Consider the following 18867-nt stretch of genomic DNA (forward strand, 5'->3'; position numbering starts at 1 on the left):
TGCAGATTCTTAATGCATGAAGAATCACTGCTGATAATCAAATCAAGAGTATTCCTCCCTCTAGTTGCCTCCCGAACATGCTGATGTAGAAAACAATCATCCAATAAATCCACAAAAGCCCTGCTAGTGTGTGAGTGACCATTCCCCAAATTTTAGTCAATATCTGGGAAATTAAAATCTCCCATTATAAGACTCTCTGATTTACTGGCCCACTCTATTTCCCTGTACAGTTTCTTATTATACTCATCAGAGTCATTAGGCCTCTAGCACACTCCTACTCTCAATTTTGATCTCCCAATGCTTATGTCACACCAAACTGACTCAACACTGCACTGTCCAGCGATGTCGACTGGTTTCACTTCCTTGGTTTTATGTTTCTTAACTAATAGCATAACCCCTCCCCCCTTCCTGTCCTGTCTATCCTTTCTGTAGACGTTGTACTCCCCAAATTCCAGTTCTGCATCCCTTATATCTGTGTGACACCACGTCTCTGATATCCCAACAATATCTGCCTTTGATGTTTTGAGCAATACCTCAAATTCATCAAATTTATTTACTAAACTCCTAGCATTGGTGTACACGCAAGTATACCTGCACCTGTTTCTATTCTTAGCTACCCTAACACAACCCATGTGTTTACTTGTACCGCAATGGCTCTCAGCAGTCTCTGAAATATCATGCATCTTGTTTTTCAGGCTTCTGCTCATTCTAATAGAAGCAGTGCAAGAATCTCTTTCACCTCTGCCAGTGGCTACTGTCAATCTATTGGTCTTTGTCTCCCCCCCAAGCTAGCAGTTTTCCGACCCACCTAACACTGCCTCGATAGCATCAGCAAATATTCTTGCACCCTTTCTATTTAAGTGTATCCCATCCCTGTAGAAGCAATCTCTCCTGTTAACAAGTACAGTCCAGGCTGAAAAAAATTCTACCCCTTGAGCCTTGCACAATCTTTCCAGGGCCGAATTGATCGACAAGGCTCTCATCATATACTCCCTCCTATCGTGTCTGGGCAGAATTGCAGACACTTTCAAATTCAACTCTAATTCTCGGCTTTTGTTCAACAGTGACCTGTACTTGTTAAGGAATTCTGCCGGTCTCCTACTCTTAATATCATTAGTGCCAACGTGTACAACTATATCACCTTTTGTGCCCTTAAAAGATGATATTCGCTCTACAACGTCATCAACCTTTGCCCCTGGCAGACATACCCTGGTCCTGTTCCACCTATCCTTTTTACAAAGAATGTTCCTCGTTTCCGTGACAATAGAGTCACCAACAACTACTAGTTCCTTTGGGACCAGCGCATTCTGCCTTGGGGGTTGCCTCTGTGTCACTTGATGCCCAAGTGCAACTCTGGCGTTGATGGGGGCAGCTGAGAGCTTGATGGGCCCCTCAATTTAGTTTCATCGAGGGTATTCACCCTGTCCTTCAAGCTCTCATATAGGCCCACAAGAACGCTGAGTTGTTGCCTGATATCGATACACTCCTTGCATCGCGCACACACAAAGACATCCCCCATGGCAGTATCATGTCCCATACCCGATTGCTCTGCAAACATCAAGCAAACATTGCATTTTATAAGGCTGTGAGTCAGAGGACAGCTGCCCCCCTCAGTTCTGCTCTGAGCCACAGCACTTCCATTAGCTTGAGCCTTTTGCTTTGCTGTGTATATAAATGTACACAGAGATTTCCTGTAGGATATCTTAAGACTGAAACTTAAAACATGGTTTAAAGTTTTAAAATAAAAGTTTAAGTATAAAACTTCAAGAATAAATTTTTTTAAATAAAAGTACTCTTATAATTAGTTTTTCAATATACACTTTGTTTTAAAAATGGACAATGTGGACATTGTTGTGTATAAAATAAAATTTTTGTTTGTTTTTATTTGTTAGTTTTATATGAATTTATTATTTTTATTATGGTTTTTTTTTATTATTTTTATATGAATTTTTCATTTTTAAAAGGCTCGCAGTGAAAGCATGACAAGTGTATATAGTGCTGCTGGAGGTGGTCGATATGGTACTGTTGCAGTTTCTGGAGAAGTTCTATTTGGCCTGAATTACAATTATAAAGGTGGAGCAATGGAAGTGCATATAAAAGAGTGTCGAAACCTTGCTGCAGTTGATACAAAACGTAGTCGATCTGATCCGTAAGTTTAGTCACAACAAATTTTGACAGTGACAGTTTTTCATTTTTACTACTTGATATGACTCATTATTGCATTTTGGATAATTACTTGATAAAACGTTTGATTTTATGTAACACATGTAAAGTGTGTGTGTGTGTGTGTGTGTGTGTGTGTGTGTGTGTGTGTGTGTGTGTGTGTGTGTGTGTGTGTGTGTGTGTGTGTGTGTGTGTGTGTGTGAGTAAGCAACCTAATCAATTTGCACAAATTTTAAAATGGGGCAGATTATTAAAAAATTGTTTTTGAAAGAAGTTAAAGAAAATTAGCGTTCAGATTAAATGAGCATTAACTTTCTGAATTTGATGTTTTGATTATCCCAACTACGTATGTATTTTAAAAAAAAAATGCTATAATAACTTCAACATAATGAAGATACTGAAACTATTTTAACTTATAATTATCATCACTACTGTTGTTTCTGATTTTCTTAAATAATACTGACAAAAGGAACAGAGAACATGATGTCAAAATTTGCAGGTGATGTCCAAATTGGAAAAGTAAAAGATCAACACTCATTCAAGACGATTTGGATCGGCTTCAAGAATGGTCAGAAAATGCAGCAGCCATGTTTAATCCAGCAGAATGAACTTGCCGAATAACAATTCCAAAATAAATTATATACTTGGTGGGGTTGAATTAAAAACAAAAAATATATAAAGTTCTGTTCATTCTCTGGAGAGCTGAGGTCAGAATAGTTTACAAATTCATTGTGACTGCATACATATTGAATTATTAAGGGCAACTGGATTTTCAGCACCACATTGGGCTGTGCATGCTAACCACTAATGTGGGCAACAGAAACAGTTGAGAAAGAAAGGGATTTGGAGGTTATAATACAGACAAACAAAGTTCTCCATGCACTGTAATGATGGTGGAGCAATGGAAGTGCATATAAAAGAGTGTCGAAACTCTTTTATATGCACAACTCTCTACAACATGCAAATATTTGATATAATTATTGGCAAGTATGCCAATAATTATATCAAATATTTGGATGTTGTAGAGAGGTCATAATCCCACTGTACGAGGCAATGGTGAGACAGCACTTGAAATACTATGTCCAGGTATGGACATAGTATTTCCTGGTGAGATTGACAAAGAGTGCGTATAATGAGATTGAAATATGTGTGCTACTTGGTAACTAGGCACCTTAGAGTGGGCCTGACTGAGGTCAGTAAGGCTCTGAGAGGGGATGTAAAATGACTGAAGATGAAATTTTTCATGATTATAAATGGTTCCAAAACCCAGGGGCTATGAATTCAAATTATGGGAGAAGAGGTTTAGACTATATAGTAGGTACATAAATAGTAAGTTGTTAATTATTAGAATAAGTTACCTCTGTGGGTAGTTGATGTTGACAATTTGGAGAAATTCAGAGGTTACCTGGATAGGTACATATATCCTCTCAATATACCTATAGTCGAAGCTCTTTATAGCAACCCCTTTTTAATTTCCCAGCACATTATAACACCCTGTGTGGTTGGTCCCAGCCAATTTCTCATTAACCTAATGAGACCTAACCCAATTACATTGAAAACAAAAGAATTTCTTTATAATGACCATAAATTCCTACCTCTTAATCTGAATTTTTTACTTTCTTATTACAATATTCACATTTAGAAATGATAGAGCGCTTTAAATATATTGAAATAGCTAACAAGTTTTTCAATATATTTATGAGAAATCGTTTGTTAAGATTTCCCATGCTCTTTACTTGCATGTGGTAATGAAATGAATGTTAGCTAGATCATCATTTCATTAGTTCAAGTGTATGTTTATTGGTATGACTCCAAGAAAACGAGTTGAAAGTTTAGAGAATTCTGCTATATGGGTAGGATTTCATGAAAGGCTCAGATCCTATCTGGATCTTGAAAAGGTACTTTTGGAATGGCTAATGATGACGCGTGAAAAACACATTCCCATGCATAGTAATCTTTTAAAAGCTAATGCTGAATCATTTGTGCATCGAATGGATATTAGCATTAGCATTAGCAAGAGCACATGATACAAGAAAACAAGCTTATATAGCATCAGCCAAAAAAAAACACACACACACCCTTCTCATTTCACCCATCCACTCGCTCCAAATGTTTGTCTAGTTCTGCCTGGAATCTGTTTAAGCAATCAACTTCTACAACAACAGATGGAAGTAGGATAAACACCCTAACTGAGACTAACAATAGTGAACTAGGCATGTCAATTACTGCTATTCAGAAGGGGTACCTGCTTAGTGGGGGTAGGATAAACACCCTAACTAAGACTAACAATAGCAAACTAGGCATGTCAATTACTGCTATTCAGAAGGGGTACCTGCTTATAAATTTTAACCAAAAAAGTTTAGTAAGTTTAGAAATAAAAGTACTGGCTTTGAAATCTGGGGGGGCACGCCTAATTTTTTGTTAAAATCCAGTGCCTTTACACACAACAAAGGTCCAGATATGGATCCTCCAAAACTTTGCTTCTATGTGAACCACAAATAAATGGCATCTTTGAGGCGTGAGTCATTAGCTGTTCTCACAGTTTTTTTTTTTGCACCATCTGAATAAAGTTTAAATGCGAACTTCAAGTTTTTTCCTTATTGGTTTTAATGTCTGTTATGGTTGATTTTCTAACCTCATAAAATTTTGCTAACAAAAACCCTTTGAAAGTCTGTTTAAAATCTCAAGCTTCAATTTTATTATTATTAGCCATATGGTGCAAGAAAGTCTGAGGCTTATGCTGCACCAGCCAAAAAAAATTGAGTTACCCTGAGAGAGAGAGAGAGAGAGAGAGAGAGAGAGAGAGAGAGAGAGAGAGAGAGAGAGAGAGAGAGAGAGAGACAAAAGTAGAAGGGAATCACCAAGAAAGAGAAAAAAGATGATATCCAGCTCGGGACCCTGGGTGTCCAAGCCCATTCTCACCAGATGTTGAGTGCCTGAGGTCAAATATTAAAAATTTCTGCTTCCTTTTAAAAGACAAAGAAAACTACAGTACAATAAAATAAAACTGTAAAAACTCTGTTCAGAATCTTTTTATTCCGTATCTCACTTGTGCGTATTGTGTTAGTTGTAATTTTTGCATGCTATGTTCTTTGTTTTCGATTGACATCTTTTTTTACTGTTTTTATTTTACAACCCCCAAAAAAATATCAGTGAACAGAAATATCAGATTACAAGTGTGTTGAATTTGTTTCTGTTGATAACAAAGTGTTATTTTTACTTAGTACTGTATGCATGGTAATTAAGCTATGTACATAAGCATAAATTTATTTTTATTTCCTAACATGTAGATAATATTCTTCAGATTTTTGTGTATCATTTAATTCTGTTAATTGGTAAGGAAAATTTGTAAATTTGTGATTTATATCTTCATATTTATAGCCTGTGGATAATATTCCTCTAATTTTTGCTTATTAGAATTGCCATTTATTGAATCAAAATTCAATTTGCAAATGTGATCACAATACTGGTGCTTACTGAAATTATTTTATGGCACCAGCATTAAAATAAATAAATGTTGGCTCGTTTGGATTTTCAATGTTCAGATTTTTGACGTTCTACTGTAATTTATATCTACTATAGGGTTCTGTATTACCTGATAGTTTTATGCACTTTTCTTCTCTACCACATGTCTCAGTAGTTCATTTGACATCTGTTTAAGTCTAAGCCTTGAACAGAATTTCATTGTTGGTTATGAAAAGCTAGTAGCTTCTTTGATTACTTCCCAGACTGATTCTCATTTAGAATTTGCTGTTAATGACATCATCAGTTGATCTCACTGCATAGAATTTAAAAACAGTCTAAGACCACTATAGTCCCCGTTATGACAGCAAAAGCCTTTACCCTTGACAGTAGTTATCTCTTTAATTAAATTCCACTTTAGTACACTGTGATTGCTGCCACCCAGTGGGGCTTTTACCTGCAGATTCTTATGCATGTAAAATCACTGCTGATAACCTAATAAAGAGTATTGCTTACTCTTGCTTAATTTTCTTCTTATTATTTTATTTTTATTCTTATTATTTTATTTTCTTATTATTATTTATTTTATTTTTTGTTATTTTATTTTCTTCTTCTTATTATTATTATTTATTTTATTTTTTGTTATTTTATTTTCTTCTTCTTCTTCTTCTTATTTATTTTATTTATTTATTATTTATTATTTTTTTTTTGGCTGGTGCAGCATAAGCCATAGGCTTCCTTGCACCATGTGGCCATTGCTAATACTAATCTGTGTCTCAGGCATAACAAGATTGTTCCAGTAATGAAATAACATCGAGCCAATGGCGATCTTGCTTTTGGAAACAGATTGTTGTTGTGAGAGGTCTGCACAGGTTGACAGGACTTGTGCAGGGTAAAGTCAAACAACAGTACAACAGGGATAACTAGAGGCATTTCAGAGCATACACACACAACACAGTCTAACTTGTTGCAGATCTGCTATCACAGCTGATCACTGAAATAGGTTCTGGTCCTGTCAGCAAAAAACAGTAGGGTATGATTATAGTGGGTTTAGGAATACCAACACTTGGACAGTGGAACATTGGAGAAATATTGCCTGGTCTGATGAATTCTGGTTCCTGTTGTTTCACACTAATGGGAAGACCAGAATATTGTGAAAATAGCATGAGTCCATGGACCTATCCCACCAGGTGTCAACAGCGCAGGCTGTGGTGGTGGTTGTAGTCTTATGGTAAGGCAAGAGTGTTTTCATTGTGCACACTGCCCCCCCCCTTCGGGTGGATGGATACGCTACATGGCTGTAGTGTATCCATCCACAAATATGTTCTTCCAACAGGATAACACATCCTGTCAAAAGGGCAGAATTGTATAGAACTGGTTCCAGGAAAGTGAGAGAGAATTTAGCTTTCAGCTTACTGCAGTGGCATCTCAAGCCACCGGAATGAGATGGAATGCATTCTTTTGAGTAGAGATCCACAACCATTTGATTTGCATCAACTGTAGGAAGCAATCAATTCAGCACGGACCAGTATCCCTGTGGTGTGCATTCAACACCTCATTGAGCCCATGGTTTGACAAATCCAGGCTGTTCTGAGGGCTATTTGCCATTAAGTAGGTGGCCACTTATACACTAAGTGGGCACCTACTTGAATCAAGTGCTACAAAGTGGCCTCTTAATGTGTGAATGTAATTATGTTCGTAATCCTATGCATATTTGGCATCCCATATATGTTGCAATTAATAAATATTTGGTGCCAGGATTGAAGAAAAGAAAATAGCCAACTTATTGGTTGTATGATTTTCAGTAACCATGTAATAATTGATTTACATTGAATAACAATTATTTTTTAATGACCCTACATAGTAATTACAACCAGATTGCACACTCAACACAAATATGTCATGATTTCACTGAACAGTAGTTGTGAAGAGTAGTATGTGTGTGCTTATACATTTGCTTATAACTGAAGAATGGATTGTCCAGTTTTTCAAAAAATTTGGTCATGAATGTGTTATTTGACTACATCATCATTTTCCACCTACTGATGTCATTGTAATTCAGAATTTTAGCAGTGACTTGTTATTACATCCTTCTTTTATTTTTATTTATTTATTTTTTTTTGCATTATTCATTCCATATTCTCACTTCTCTCTCCAGAATGCTGAGCCTTCGTTGTTCTAGTGTCATAAAACCTCCTTTCAAACAAGCCTTTTTAAAATACTTTGTGTATATAAGTTACATTTAAGTTTATTTTTTATGTTTGAGCACATTTTATTCTAATTCTTCAATTGATTTTAGAACCCATTACTTTGAATTTTTTGCTGTTTGTATGTCGGTTATGAAAGGAGTTGTAGTGTGAAGAATATGCCATTGGCATTTATATTTACATGCATTTAAATTCTTATGATTGTGATTCAAATGAAAACAGTTGTTTTGCATTAGCACATATTCAGAAGAAACTTATTTGTTTTTCTATTGTACTGATAGAAGTTTGCTTTCTACAATGTGTCAGAGGAGATAGGGCTGCCATTTCATGTATAGTCATTATGTTAGCATTCCAAAATTTTAAAATGCTAACATGTATGTGTTGTTATTCACTTTATAACATGGACAACAACAACTAATGTGATTGTTTGAATTCTGGCATATGAAGCCGACAAACCAATGAACATTCACCAACAAACAAAAGCCATCTATGGTGGTATTTGCATGTTTAAAGTTTGCGTCCGTAGTGGGTATAGAAGTGTCAAGATGGTCTGCAGGATTTGGATGGTATGCTTTGACTATGTGCAGCATGATACTGTGACTCCTGAATGCATAAACAAATGTTAAAAGTTGAAAGTGATTTTTAAAAGTTGGATGCTAACTCATACCTAAGTAATTTGTATATTTAGATGTCATGGCAGCTGAGATGAAGCAGATAGATTTGTTGTGACAGACTCTGTCTTAGATGCATCATTTCCAGTCAGAAAAAAAAATAAGATAGGAAATAATGCTATCCTTTCATCTTAAACAAAACGTTTTGGCCATCAGCTAGAAAGATGATGTCAATTATTTTCTGGAATATAAGAAAGATTGTAGTAGCAGATTTTCAACTAGAGGACCCACAGTGAACAGTGAAAGGTACTGCAATTTTTGAAGAAAGATCTGAAGCCAGCTTTCAAAAGCAAATGGCAAAGATTACTGTTTAATGGTGTCTTTAAACACAGTATATCCATGGCTCCTAGGTGACTGTGATTAAGGACCTGTACATGGGAGTCAGTCTGTACTTCCCATACTTAGCACAGACCTTGGACCTAGCATTTGTTATTTGCTTGGACCCTTGACTTAGCAGTATCTGTTTTATACTCTCCATTTGGTGCAAAAGTTGTTTATTTACCAATCAAAAAAATTTTTTCCATGATATCACAATATTGATGAATCACTGGAAGTAATGTGGCAGGATAACCACATTAAAAAGTGCAAATGAATTGCTTATAGTATAAAGGATAAAGTATGTTATAGCAAAACAGTTTTCAATTGATTCAACCTCATTATACAACTGTTACATTAAACTAAATTTTATTTTATTATCTTTTAGCATATTTTTGTTTTTACTATTAGGTATGTCAAAGTGTACTTGCTGCCAGATAGAACCAAAAGTGGAAAGAGGAAAACAAAAGTTAAGAAACACACCCTTAATCCAGTTTTCGATGAATTACTGAAGGTATTGCATTTATTTAGTCATTGCTAAAGGAGTGTAACATTGTTATGCATAGAAGCTGCCTTTCTGTGCATAAAGTGTTATATTTACTTAATTCCCCTTGATTTTATAAATCTCAATGTATTTTTCATATATAAATTTTAATATTGATTTTAATAGTACCTAATTTTTTAAAAATAAAACTGGGAAAAAATTAAAATTTGGATTAAATTAAATTAAGATTAGATATATTATACTATAGCAGTTAAATTATTATTAGATTGCAGACCAATATTTTGTGTGTGTGTGTGTGTGTGTGTGTGTGTGTGTGTGTGTGTGTGTGTGTGTGTGTGTGTGTGTGTGTGTGTGTGTGTGTGTGTGTGTGTGTTGTAGATGCATGAGTCCAGCAGATATTAAAACTAAAAGGAGAAAATAAATAGGCTGGTTACATCGGGGAGTAGGTAGTAAGGATGCCATAAAGTGAAAAGAAAGCCCTAGGAAAAAAAAATTATATACACAAAGTTGGTAAATTTTATAAAATGAAAATTATTCCTAATTATTAATATAAGGGTATTGAATGGTACATTAAAAGGGCTAGCAGTATTTACTACATCCCAATAATAATTGGCAGAAGCACTCTGTTTCTGATTGCTATCTGCCAGTATACAGGACCTAAAGATTGGCCGTATTATGAAAATGTAATACATTCTCAATAATTTAGTAGCTTACAGGCAGAATAACCACTAACCCAACAGAAGACAGGACATTATATGCACAAATTATACACCTATGATGAAAAGTGAGTGGTAGAAGAGGCATGTGTGTTTTCTTAAATGTGAAAATGGTAAACCTGTCATGTATGTGTTGGTACCGTACCAACACATACACGACACGTGTCATGTATGTATTACATATATATCATAGTATTGTGTTGTATTATGTTGTTCGTGTTGATCATTTGGCTTTTTAGCTCAAGGTATTATAGAAAACTGTTTTTTCCTAGTTTATTCACATGAAGCTGACCATTTGTAAGAGCCTACCACAACAATTAGAATCTTGAGCTGGTTGCCCGACCATCAGATCAACCAAACAAAAAAAAAATAAAAATAAATAAATAAAGAAATAATTGATATTTTCAACAAGATTAAATTGGTAACAAAAACAATGTTGAGATGGTCATCATTGTTAATTACTTATCAGCAATGACCACTCAATGTTTTAGGGGGGAAAAATGGAAATAAAACAACTGGAACACTGCTTTAATATGGGGATGACATAGTCAAAGATTTTTCAGCTCCAAGAAATGATAAGTTTCTGAAGAATTTTGCCATTTTATTGACCTAATTGCATTATTAAATCGTACTCTCTTAAGTAGCTTTATAGTTCTAGTCACAGTTGTTATTTCATTTTTTAATTTAGCTAGAGATTCTGTAGATTACTACTTAATATGCATATCATTTAATTCTGCCAGCATTTTTATAGCTATAGAGTGAGTGAGAGGGGAATTCAAATTTTTTTGATTTTGGCAAATAGGTCATTCTAAGGTTTAAATCACTTAGGTTGGCGTTAGTTGGATAATTTTGTTATTTGTTATAAAGTGCCTGCAATTCTGCCCAGACATGAGAGGAAGGAGTATATGATGAGAGCCTTATCAATCAAATTGACCCTGGAGGGATTGTGCAAGGCTTGTAGGGTAGAATTTTTTTCAGCATGGTTTGGGCTTGTTAACAGGAGAGACTGCTTCTACAGGAATGGGATACACTTAAATAGAAAGGTGCAAGAACATTTGCTATCAAGCCAGTGTTAGGTGGATCTGAAAACTTTGGCTTGAGGGGGATGCATGGACTAATGGATTAACAATTGTTGAAAGTGAATCTTGCACTGCTTCTATTAGAATTAGCAGCAGCCATGAAAGCAAGGTGTTGGAAGTCATCATGAAACAAGTAAATACATGGGTTCTATTAGGAGAACTAAGAGTAAGAACAGGTGCATGTATACTTGCATGTACACCAATGTTAGGAGTATAGTGAATAAATTTGATGAATTTGAAGTGCTGGTCAAGGCATCGAAGGCAGACATTGCTGGGATTTCAGAGAGGTGGTGTCATTCAGATATAAGAGATCCAGAATTTGAATGTGGGGAGTACAATGTATACAGATAGAAGGGGATAGAGGTTATGCTGTTAGTTAAGAAACACATAAAATCTATGGCAGTGTATTCAGTTTACATGCATGGCCAGTGCAATGTTGAATCAGTTTGGTGTGATGTAAGCACTGGGAAAGCAAACTTGAGAGTAGGAATGTGTTATAGGCATAATGATTCTGATGAGTACAATGAACAACTGTACAGAGAACTAGAGTGGGCCAGTAAATCAGAATTTCTTATAATGGGGGATTTTAACTTTCCAGATATTGACTGACTGGAACTTGTAAGTTGGTCACTCACAGTAGCAAGACTTTTGCAGATTTATTGGGTGACTATTTTCTACAGTAACATGTTAGAGAGGCAACAAGAGGTAGTAATACTCTTGATTTAATTATCAGCAGTGATTATTCATACATTAAGAATCTGCATGTAAAAGAACCACTAGGTGGCAGTGATTACAGTATATTGATTTGGGATTTACTTAAAGATGTAACTACCATCAAGGGTAAAGGGAGGAGTATTTGCTTTCATAAAGGTGACTACAGTGGTCTGAGACACTTTTTAAATTCTATACAATGGGACCAACTGATGATATTACCATCAGCAAATTCTAAATGGGAAGCATTCAAGGAATTAAACATAGAAGTAACTATACTTTTGATGCCAACTAAGAAATACACTTCAAGGTATAGGTCTAAATGGATGTCAGAACTGATGAAATTGAAGTGGGAATGAGAGTAGCTCTATGCAGGCGAAGTTTTTACAGCTCCAGCTAATAGAGAAGTTTTTGTTAAATTTTTGCTGTTTTATTGACTTAAATTGGCATATTAATTTATTTTCTAGAAGTAGCTTTATATTTCTAGTTACGATACTTAGTTTATTTTGAACTTAGAGATTTTATAGGTTATTACTTAGTATCAGTAAGGGTATCCGGTCCCTGTGTTGGACAAGATTTTGCATCTTTGGTGAGTGCTAAGTTTTTAATTATATTTAGTCGTTTTATTGACTTAATTGTTATATTAAATTATTTTCTGTAAGTAGCTTATAGTCCTAGTCAAGTTCCTTGGTTTATTTTGAATTTAGATAGCAATTTTGAAAGTTAATATTTAGTGTCCATAGATTTACCATTCATAACTTGCCGCAATTGTTATATGATAAAACGTATATCACGAACTAGATAGTGTAAGGTTTAACGTAAAACTAGATAGCAAAACACGTAGCACTGTATTAGAAATCTGCTAACTTAGTATAGTATAGTATTATCAATTAATCAATAAAATTTATTAATTTTATTAAATTTCATTGTCAATAAAATTGTACTTAAACAGAATGATGACCCAGACTAGAGCAGCAAAGCAACACTCACAAATTACCCAGAGTGCTGTGGCTTGGGGGAGAACCGAAGGAGCCAATTCTCCAATGCATCACACTCTAAAAAAATACATGAAATGTGGAATATTTGCGGACCTGTGTAGAACAGGACATGATCTAACCAAGTAGGACATCTTTGTGTGTGTGTGTGTGTGTGTGTGTGTGTGTGTGTGTGTGTGTGTGTGTGTGTGTGTGTGTGTGTGTGTGTGTGTGTGTGTGCTAGGTGCAGAGACTGTGAAGAAATTAGGTGCCAACTCGGCATTCTGATAGGCATCTATGAGAGTTTGAGGTGTAGGGTGGATACCCTCGAGGCAATTAGTAACAGGGGGCCCATCAAGTTATCAGCTGCCTAACTCAACGTCAGAGTTCACTCCTGTGCATCAGGCAGCCTAACTCAACACCAGAGCTCACTCCTGTGCATCAGGCAACACAGCAGCAATCTCCAAGGCAGAATGTGCTGGTCCCACAGGAATTCGTTATTGTTGTTGACGTTATTCTCAGGGAGACAGGGAATATATTATGCAAAAAGGATAAGTGGAACAGGACCAAGATATGTCTGCCAGGAGGAAAACGTTGTAGTGCAGATATCATCTTTTAGCATTAGCATTAGTAGAGGCATATGATGCAAGAAAGCAAGCTTATGCAGCATCAGCCAAAAAAAAAAAAAAAAAAAAAAAAACACCACTTCCATTTCACCCCTCCATTCGTTGGAAATACCTGTCCAGCTGAGCCTTAACTTTATTTAGGCTATTAACTTCCACAACAAAGAATGGAAGTCTGTTCCACCAACCAACTACCCGCTGGTTAAAGGCAAACTTCCGCACATCTATCCAACATCTGCCTTTCCTCAATTTGAATTTATGCTCTCTCAGGCGATTATTCTGAGAGAGAGGAAGAATCCCATCAGCATTGAGCATGCTCAAACGATTCAAGCCTTTATACACCTCAATCAGAACACCTAGCAGGTGCCTAGTCTCCAGACACTGTAATTTGCAAAACTTAAGCCTTTCTTCATAAGAGCAACCCTTTGTTCCATTCACTAATCTTGTTGCCCTTCTCTGTACTCATTCCAACAGCTCTACATCTTTCTTAAAATGAGGCCTCCAAACCTGTATACAGTACTCAAGGTGTGGCCTGACTATTGCCTTATACAAGGGGATAATCACCTCCTTATCCCTGCTACAAAAATTCCTGTATATCATTGACAAGACACTATGAGCTACTCTTGCAGACCGTCTGGACTACTCAGAAAACTTCATATCTACCTGCACAATTACCCCTAAGTCCTTTTCATTCTCTACCACTGTCAGCGAGTACCTCAGAGTTGATACTTCACTCTGAGGTTACTGCTTCCCATACGTAGTACTTTACATTTGTCAATGTTAAACTTCATTTGCCACCTCTCAGCCCATCTGCTCAACTTTTCTAGTTCCTGTTGCAGCAGCGTACTGTCAGTAGTGTCCTTAACAACCCTGCCAACCTTTGTATCGTCTGCAAACTTGGACATTAAGCTTGATATACAATCATCAATATCATCTATAAATACAGAAAACAACAATGGACCCAACACTGAACCCTGAGGGACTCCACTAATAACATTAGTCCACAATGAGCAGTGTCCATTGATTACCACTCTGTCTTCGCCCAATCAACCATCCCTTTATCCATAGCAGCAATTTGCCTCCAATGCCACACTGCTCCAATTTGTTTAGCAGTCTTCCATGTGCAACAGTATCAAAAGCCTTTCTAAGATCCAAATATATGATATCAAAGTTATTCCCTGCTTCCAGTTCCTTTGTGACCACATCATAGTATCCATTCAAATTGGTCAGGCAAGACTTTCCCTTAACAAACCCATGCTTCTGTCCGAGCTATAACTGAAGTCTTGTCTAGATGATTCTGCAGTGCTTATTTAACAGTGCCTCCATTAATTTTCCTGGAACACAGAAGTTAAACTAACAGGCCTATAATTACTTGTGTTGCCCTTTGATCCTCCTTTGTGAATTGGGGTCACATTTGCACATCTCCAGTCCATGGGTACCTCCCCTGAGTCCAAAGAAGCTCTCATAATTATAGCTAAGGTTTGCTTACTTCCTTTGCTGCCTCCTTTAATATAACTGCATAGATCCCATCCACCCTAGGTGCCTTTCTTATATATATCTTCAACAATTTCTCCTCCACATTCCTCTCAGTTATTACAAAATCATCTAGCTCACTGCCAGAGTTTACTTCACATATGGTATTCCCCTTCCTGAATAACTCCTCGTGTGAATGTAGATGCAAAATACTCATTTAGTTTGTTAGCCACCTGAGCAGGATCATCAACAGTTGCACCATCAATATCCAGTGGACCAATCTGATTCATCTCTTTCCTTCTAGAGTTTACATAGTTAAAGAACTCTTTATTGTTTTTCTTTACATCCTTTGCCAAAGATTTCTCATAATCTACCTTTGCCTGCCTAATCTCATTTGTGAGTTGGTTACCGACCAGCTTGTATCTATCATCGGTTTCCATGTCACCCATTAATTTATATGTATTCCATGGATTTTTCTTCTCTGCCACATGTCTCATTAGTTCATCTGACATCCATATAGGCCTAAACCATGAACAATATTTCTTAGTTGGTATGTAAAGCCTAGTAGCTTCCAAGATTAATTCTTTGAATCCCATTTTCAATTTGCTGTTGGTAACATCATCAGTTGGTCCCACCCTACAGAATTTAAATACTGTCTCATACCACCATAGTCACCTTAACGAAAGCAAAAACCCTTCCCTTTACCCCTGATGGTAGTTACCACTTTGAGTAAATCCCAGTTCAGCACTGGGATCACTGCCACCTAGTGGTTCCTTTATCTGCAGATTCTTAATGCATGAAGAATCACTACTGATAATCAGGTCAAGAGTATTACTCCCTCTAGTTGCCTCCTGAACATACTGATGTAGAAAACAATCGTCCAGTAAATCCACAAAAGCCTTGCTAGTGTGTGAGTGATCCAGTCAGTATCTAGGAAATTAAAATCCTCCATTATAAGACTCTCTGATTTACTGGCCAGCTCTATTTTCCTGTACAGTTTCTTATTATACTCAATTTTGATCTCCCAATGCTTATGTCACACCAAACTGACTCGACACTGCACTGTTCAGTGATGTCGACTGGCTTCACTTCCTTGGATTTTGTGTTTCTTACCTAATAGCATAATCCCTCCTCGCTTTCTATCGTGTCTCTCCTTCCTGTACACATTATACTGCAGTTCTGCATTCTTTATATCTGTGTGACACCACGTCTCTGATATCCCAACAATATCTGCCTTTGATGTTTTGAGCAATGCCTCAAATTTATCAAATTTATTTACCAAACTCCTTCCAAGTGTACATGCACTTGTTCGTATTCTTAGCTACCCAAACACAACCCATATGTTTACTTGTACTGCAATGACTCCCAGTAGTCTCTGAAATACCCTGCATCTTGTTTTCCAGGCTGCAGCTCATTCCAATAGAAGCAGTGCAAGAATCACTTTCACCTCTGCCAGTGGCTACTGTTAATCTATTAGTCCTTGTATCCTCCCCCAAGCTAGCAGTTTTCCAACCCACCTAACACTACCTCGATAGCATCAGCAAATATTCTTATACCCTTTCTATTTAAGTGTATTCCATCCCATGTAGAAGCAGTCTCTCCTGTTAACAAGTACAGAAAAGGCTGAAAAAAAATTCTACCCCTTGAGCCTTGCACAATCTTTCCAGGGCCGAATTAATCGACCAGGCTCTCATCATATACTCCCTCCTATCGTGGCTGGGCAGAATTACAGACACTTCCAAATTCAACCCTAATTCACGGCCTTTTTTCAGTGGTGACCTGTACTTGTTAAGTAATTCCGTCGTTCTCATACTGTTAATATCATTAGTGCCAACGTGTACAACAAATCACCTTTTGTGCCCTTAAAAGATGATATCTGCTCTACAACATCATCAAACTTTGCCCCTGGCAGACATACCCTGGTCCTGTTCCACCTATCCTTTTTACATAGCATATTCCCCGTTTCCCTGACAATAGAGTTGCCCCTGGCAGACATACCCTGGTCCTGTTCCATCTATCCTTTTTACATAGCATGTTCCCCGTTTCCCTGACAATAGAGTCACCAACAACTACTAGTTCCTGTGGGACCAGTGCATTCTGCCTTGGGGGTTGCCGCTGTGTTGTGTGATGATCAAGTGCAAGCTCTGGCGTTGATGTGGGCAGCTGAGAGCTTGAAGGGCACCTCAATGTAGATCCTTCGAGGGCATCCACCCTGTCCTTCAAGCTCTCATATAGGCCCATAACGCTGCATTGTTGCCTCATTTCCTCACACTCCTTACATCGCGCACACACAAAGACATCCCCTTTGGCAATATCATGTCCCGTACCTGATTGCTCCACAAACATCAAACAAGCAGTGCATTTTAAAAGGCTGTGATTCAGAGGGCAATTGCCCCCGTCAGTTCTCCCTCGAGCCACAGCATTCCATTTAGCTTGAGCCTTTTTCTTTGCTGCTCTGGTCTGAGTCATGATTTCGATTCAATTTGAATAAAATTTAAATTTCAGTACAAAATTATAACCCTAAACTTGTATCCCAAAACAGTTGTAATACTATATATCTATATATACTTTTTCAGTATCAAGTATTATCTTCGAGTTTCTTTATATAACTTCCATATCAAGTTATGTATTAATTAATTATGTTACGTTTGTAAGGCAAGTTACGAACGGTAAATCTAAGGACACTTAAGTATTAATTAACTTTCAAAATTTTGGTCTCGATTCATAATAAACCAAGGATCTTGACTAGGTCTATAAGCTATTTATAGAAAATAATTTAATATAACAATTAGTCAATAAAGCAGCTAAATATAGCTAAAAAACTTCCTGTTCACCAGCTCTGCAAAATTTGTAAAACACGTGGATTGGATACCCTTACTGATACTAAGCAATAACCTACAAAATCTCTATCTAAGTTAAAATTTAAACTAAGTATCGTAACTAGAAATATAAAGCTACTTTAGAAAATAAGTTAATGTGCCATTTTAAGTTAATAAAACAGAAAAAACTTCTCTATTTTCCTGAGCCATAAAAACTTTGCCTGCACACGGCTACTCTCATTCCCACTTCTCTTTAAGGATATAAAAAGTGATATTGTTGTACACATTGGCACTAATGACCTTAAAAGTAAGAGATCTGCAGATTTACTTAACAAGTACAGGTCAACACTGAAAAAAAGTCACGTGCTAGGGTTGAATTTGAAAGTATCTACAATTCTGCCCCGACATGATAGGAGGAAGTATATGATGAGAGCCTTGTCAATCAATTCGGCCCTGGAGAGATTGTGCAAGGCTCATGGGGTAGAATTTTTTTCAGCATGGTCTGTGCTTGCTAACAGGAAAGACCTGCTTCTACAGGTATGGGATACACTTAAATAGAAAGAGTGCAAGAATATTTGCTAATGGTATCGAGGCAATGTTAGGTGGCTCGGAAAACTGTTAGCTTGAGGGGATTAACAGAGTAAAAAATTCACAGTAGGCAGAGACGAAGCGATTCTTGCGATACTTCTGTTGTAACAAGCAGCAGTCTAGAGAGCAAGTTGCTGTGGACTTCAAGAGCTGCTGGTAGTCACATTGGAAAAAATAAATATATATGCTGTGTTGGGTAACTAAGAGTAAGAACAGGTAGATGTATACTTGCATGTACACCAGTGCTAGAAGAAGTATACCAGGTGGGAAGGAGCAGCAGTGCGTAGCACATGCTTCTTGATTAGACCGGGGTTCGAGCCCGTCACCACCAAATACGGAGGATGCGGAAAGGTCAGGGAATGACCACCGCATATCCCGGAGCAATATGGCCTTAGTTGCTAATGCTCCTAAAAAAAAAAAAAAAACAAATAACAAATAACCAAGCTAGAAGTATAGTAAATAAATTTGATGAATTTGAAGTGCTGATCAAGGCATACAAAGGCAGATATTGTTGGAATATCAGAGACATGGTGTCACACAGATATAAGCAGTTTAGAATTG

At 36.8% G+C, this 18867-nt stretch overlaps 1 protein-coding gene across 1 annotated transcript in view; it reads left to right on the plus strand.

Annotated features, from left to right (window-relative positions):
• The window catches only part of LOC150091382 (uncharacterized), a 576879-nt gene that overhangs the window by 489314 nt on the left and 68698 nt on the right, over nucleotides 1-18867 (plus strand). Inside the window, exons 9-10 of the mRNA XM_090390158.1 lie at nucleotides 1965-2149; nucleotides 9230-9332. Of these exons, the coding sequence (XP_090246284.1) occupies nucleotides 1965-2149; nucleotides 9230-9332 (288 nt within the window). The remainder of the gene's footprint in view (nucleotides 1-1964; nucleotides 2150-9229; nucleotides 9333-18867) is intronic.

The sequence above is a fragment of the Mastigoproctus giganteus genome, chromosome 1 (assembly GCF_048544385.1).
Source record: "Mastigoproctus giganteus isolate SK-2022 chromosome 1, ASM4854438v1, whole genome shotgun sequence".
Lineage (NCBI taxonomy): Eukaryota > Metazoa > Arthropoda > Arachnida > Uropygi > Thelyphonidae > Mastigoproctus > Mastigoproctus giganteus.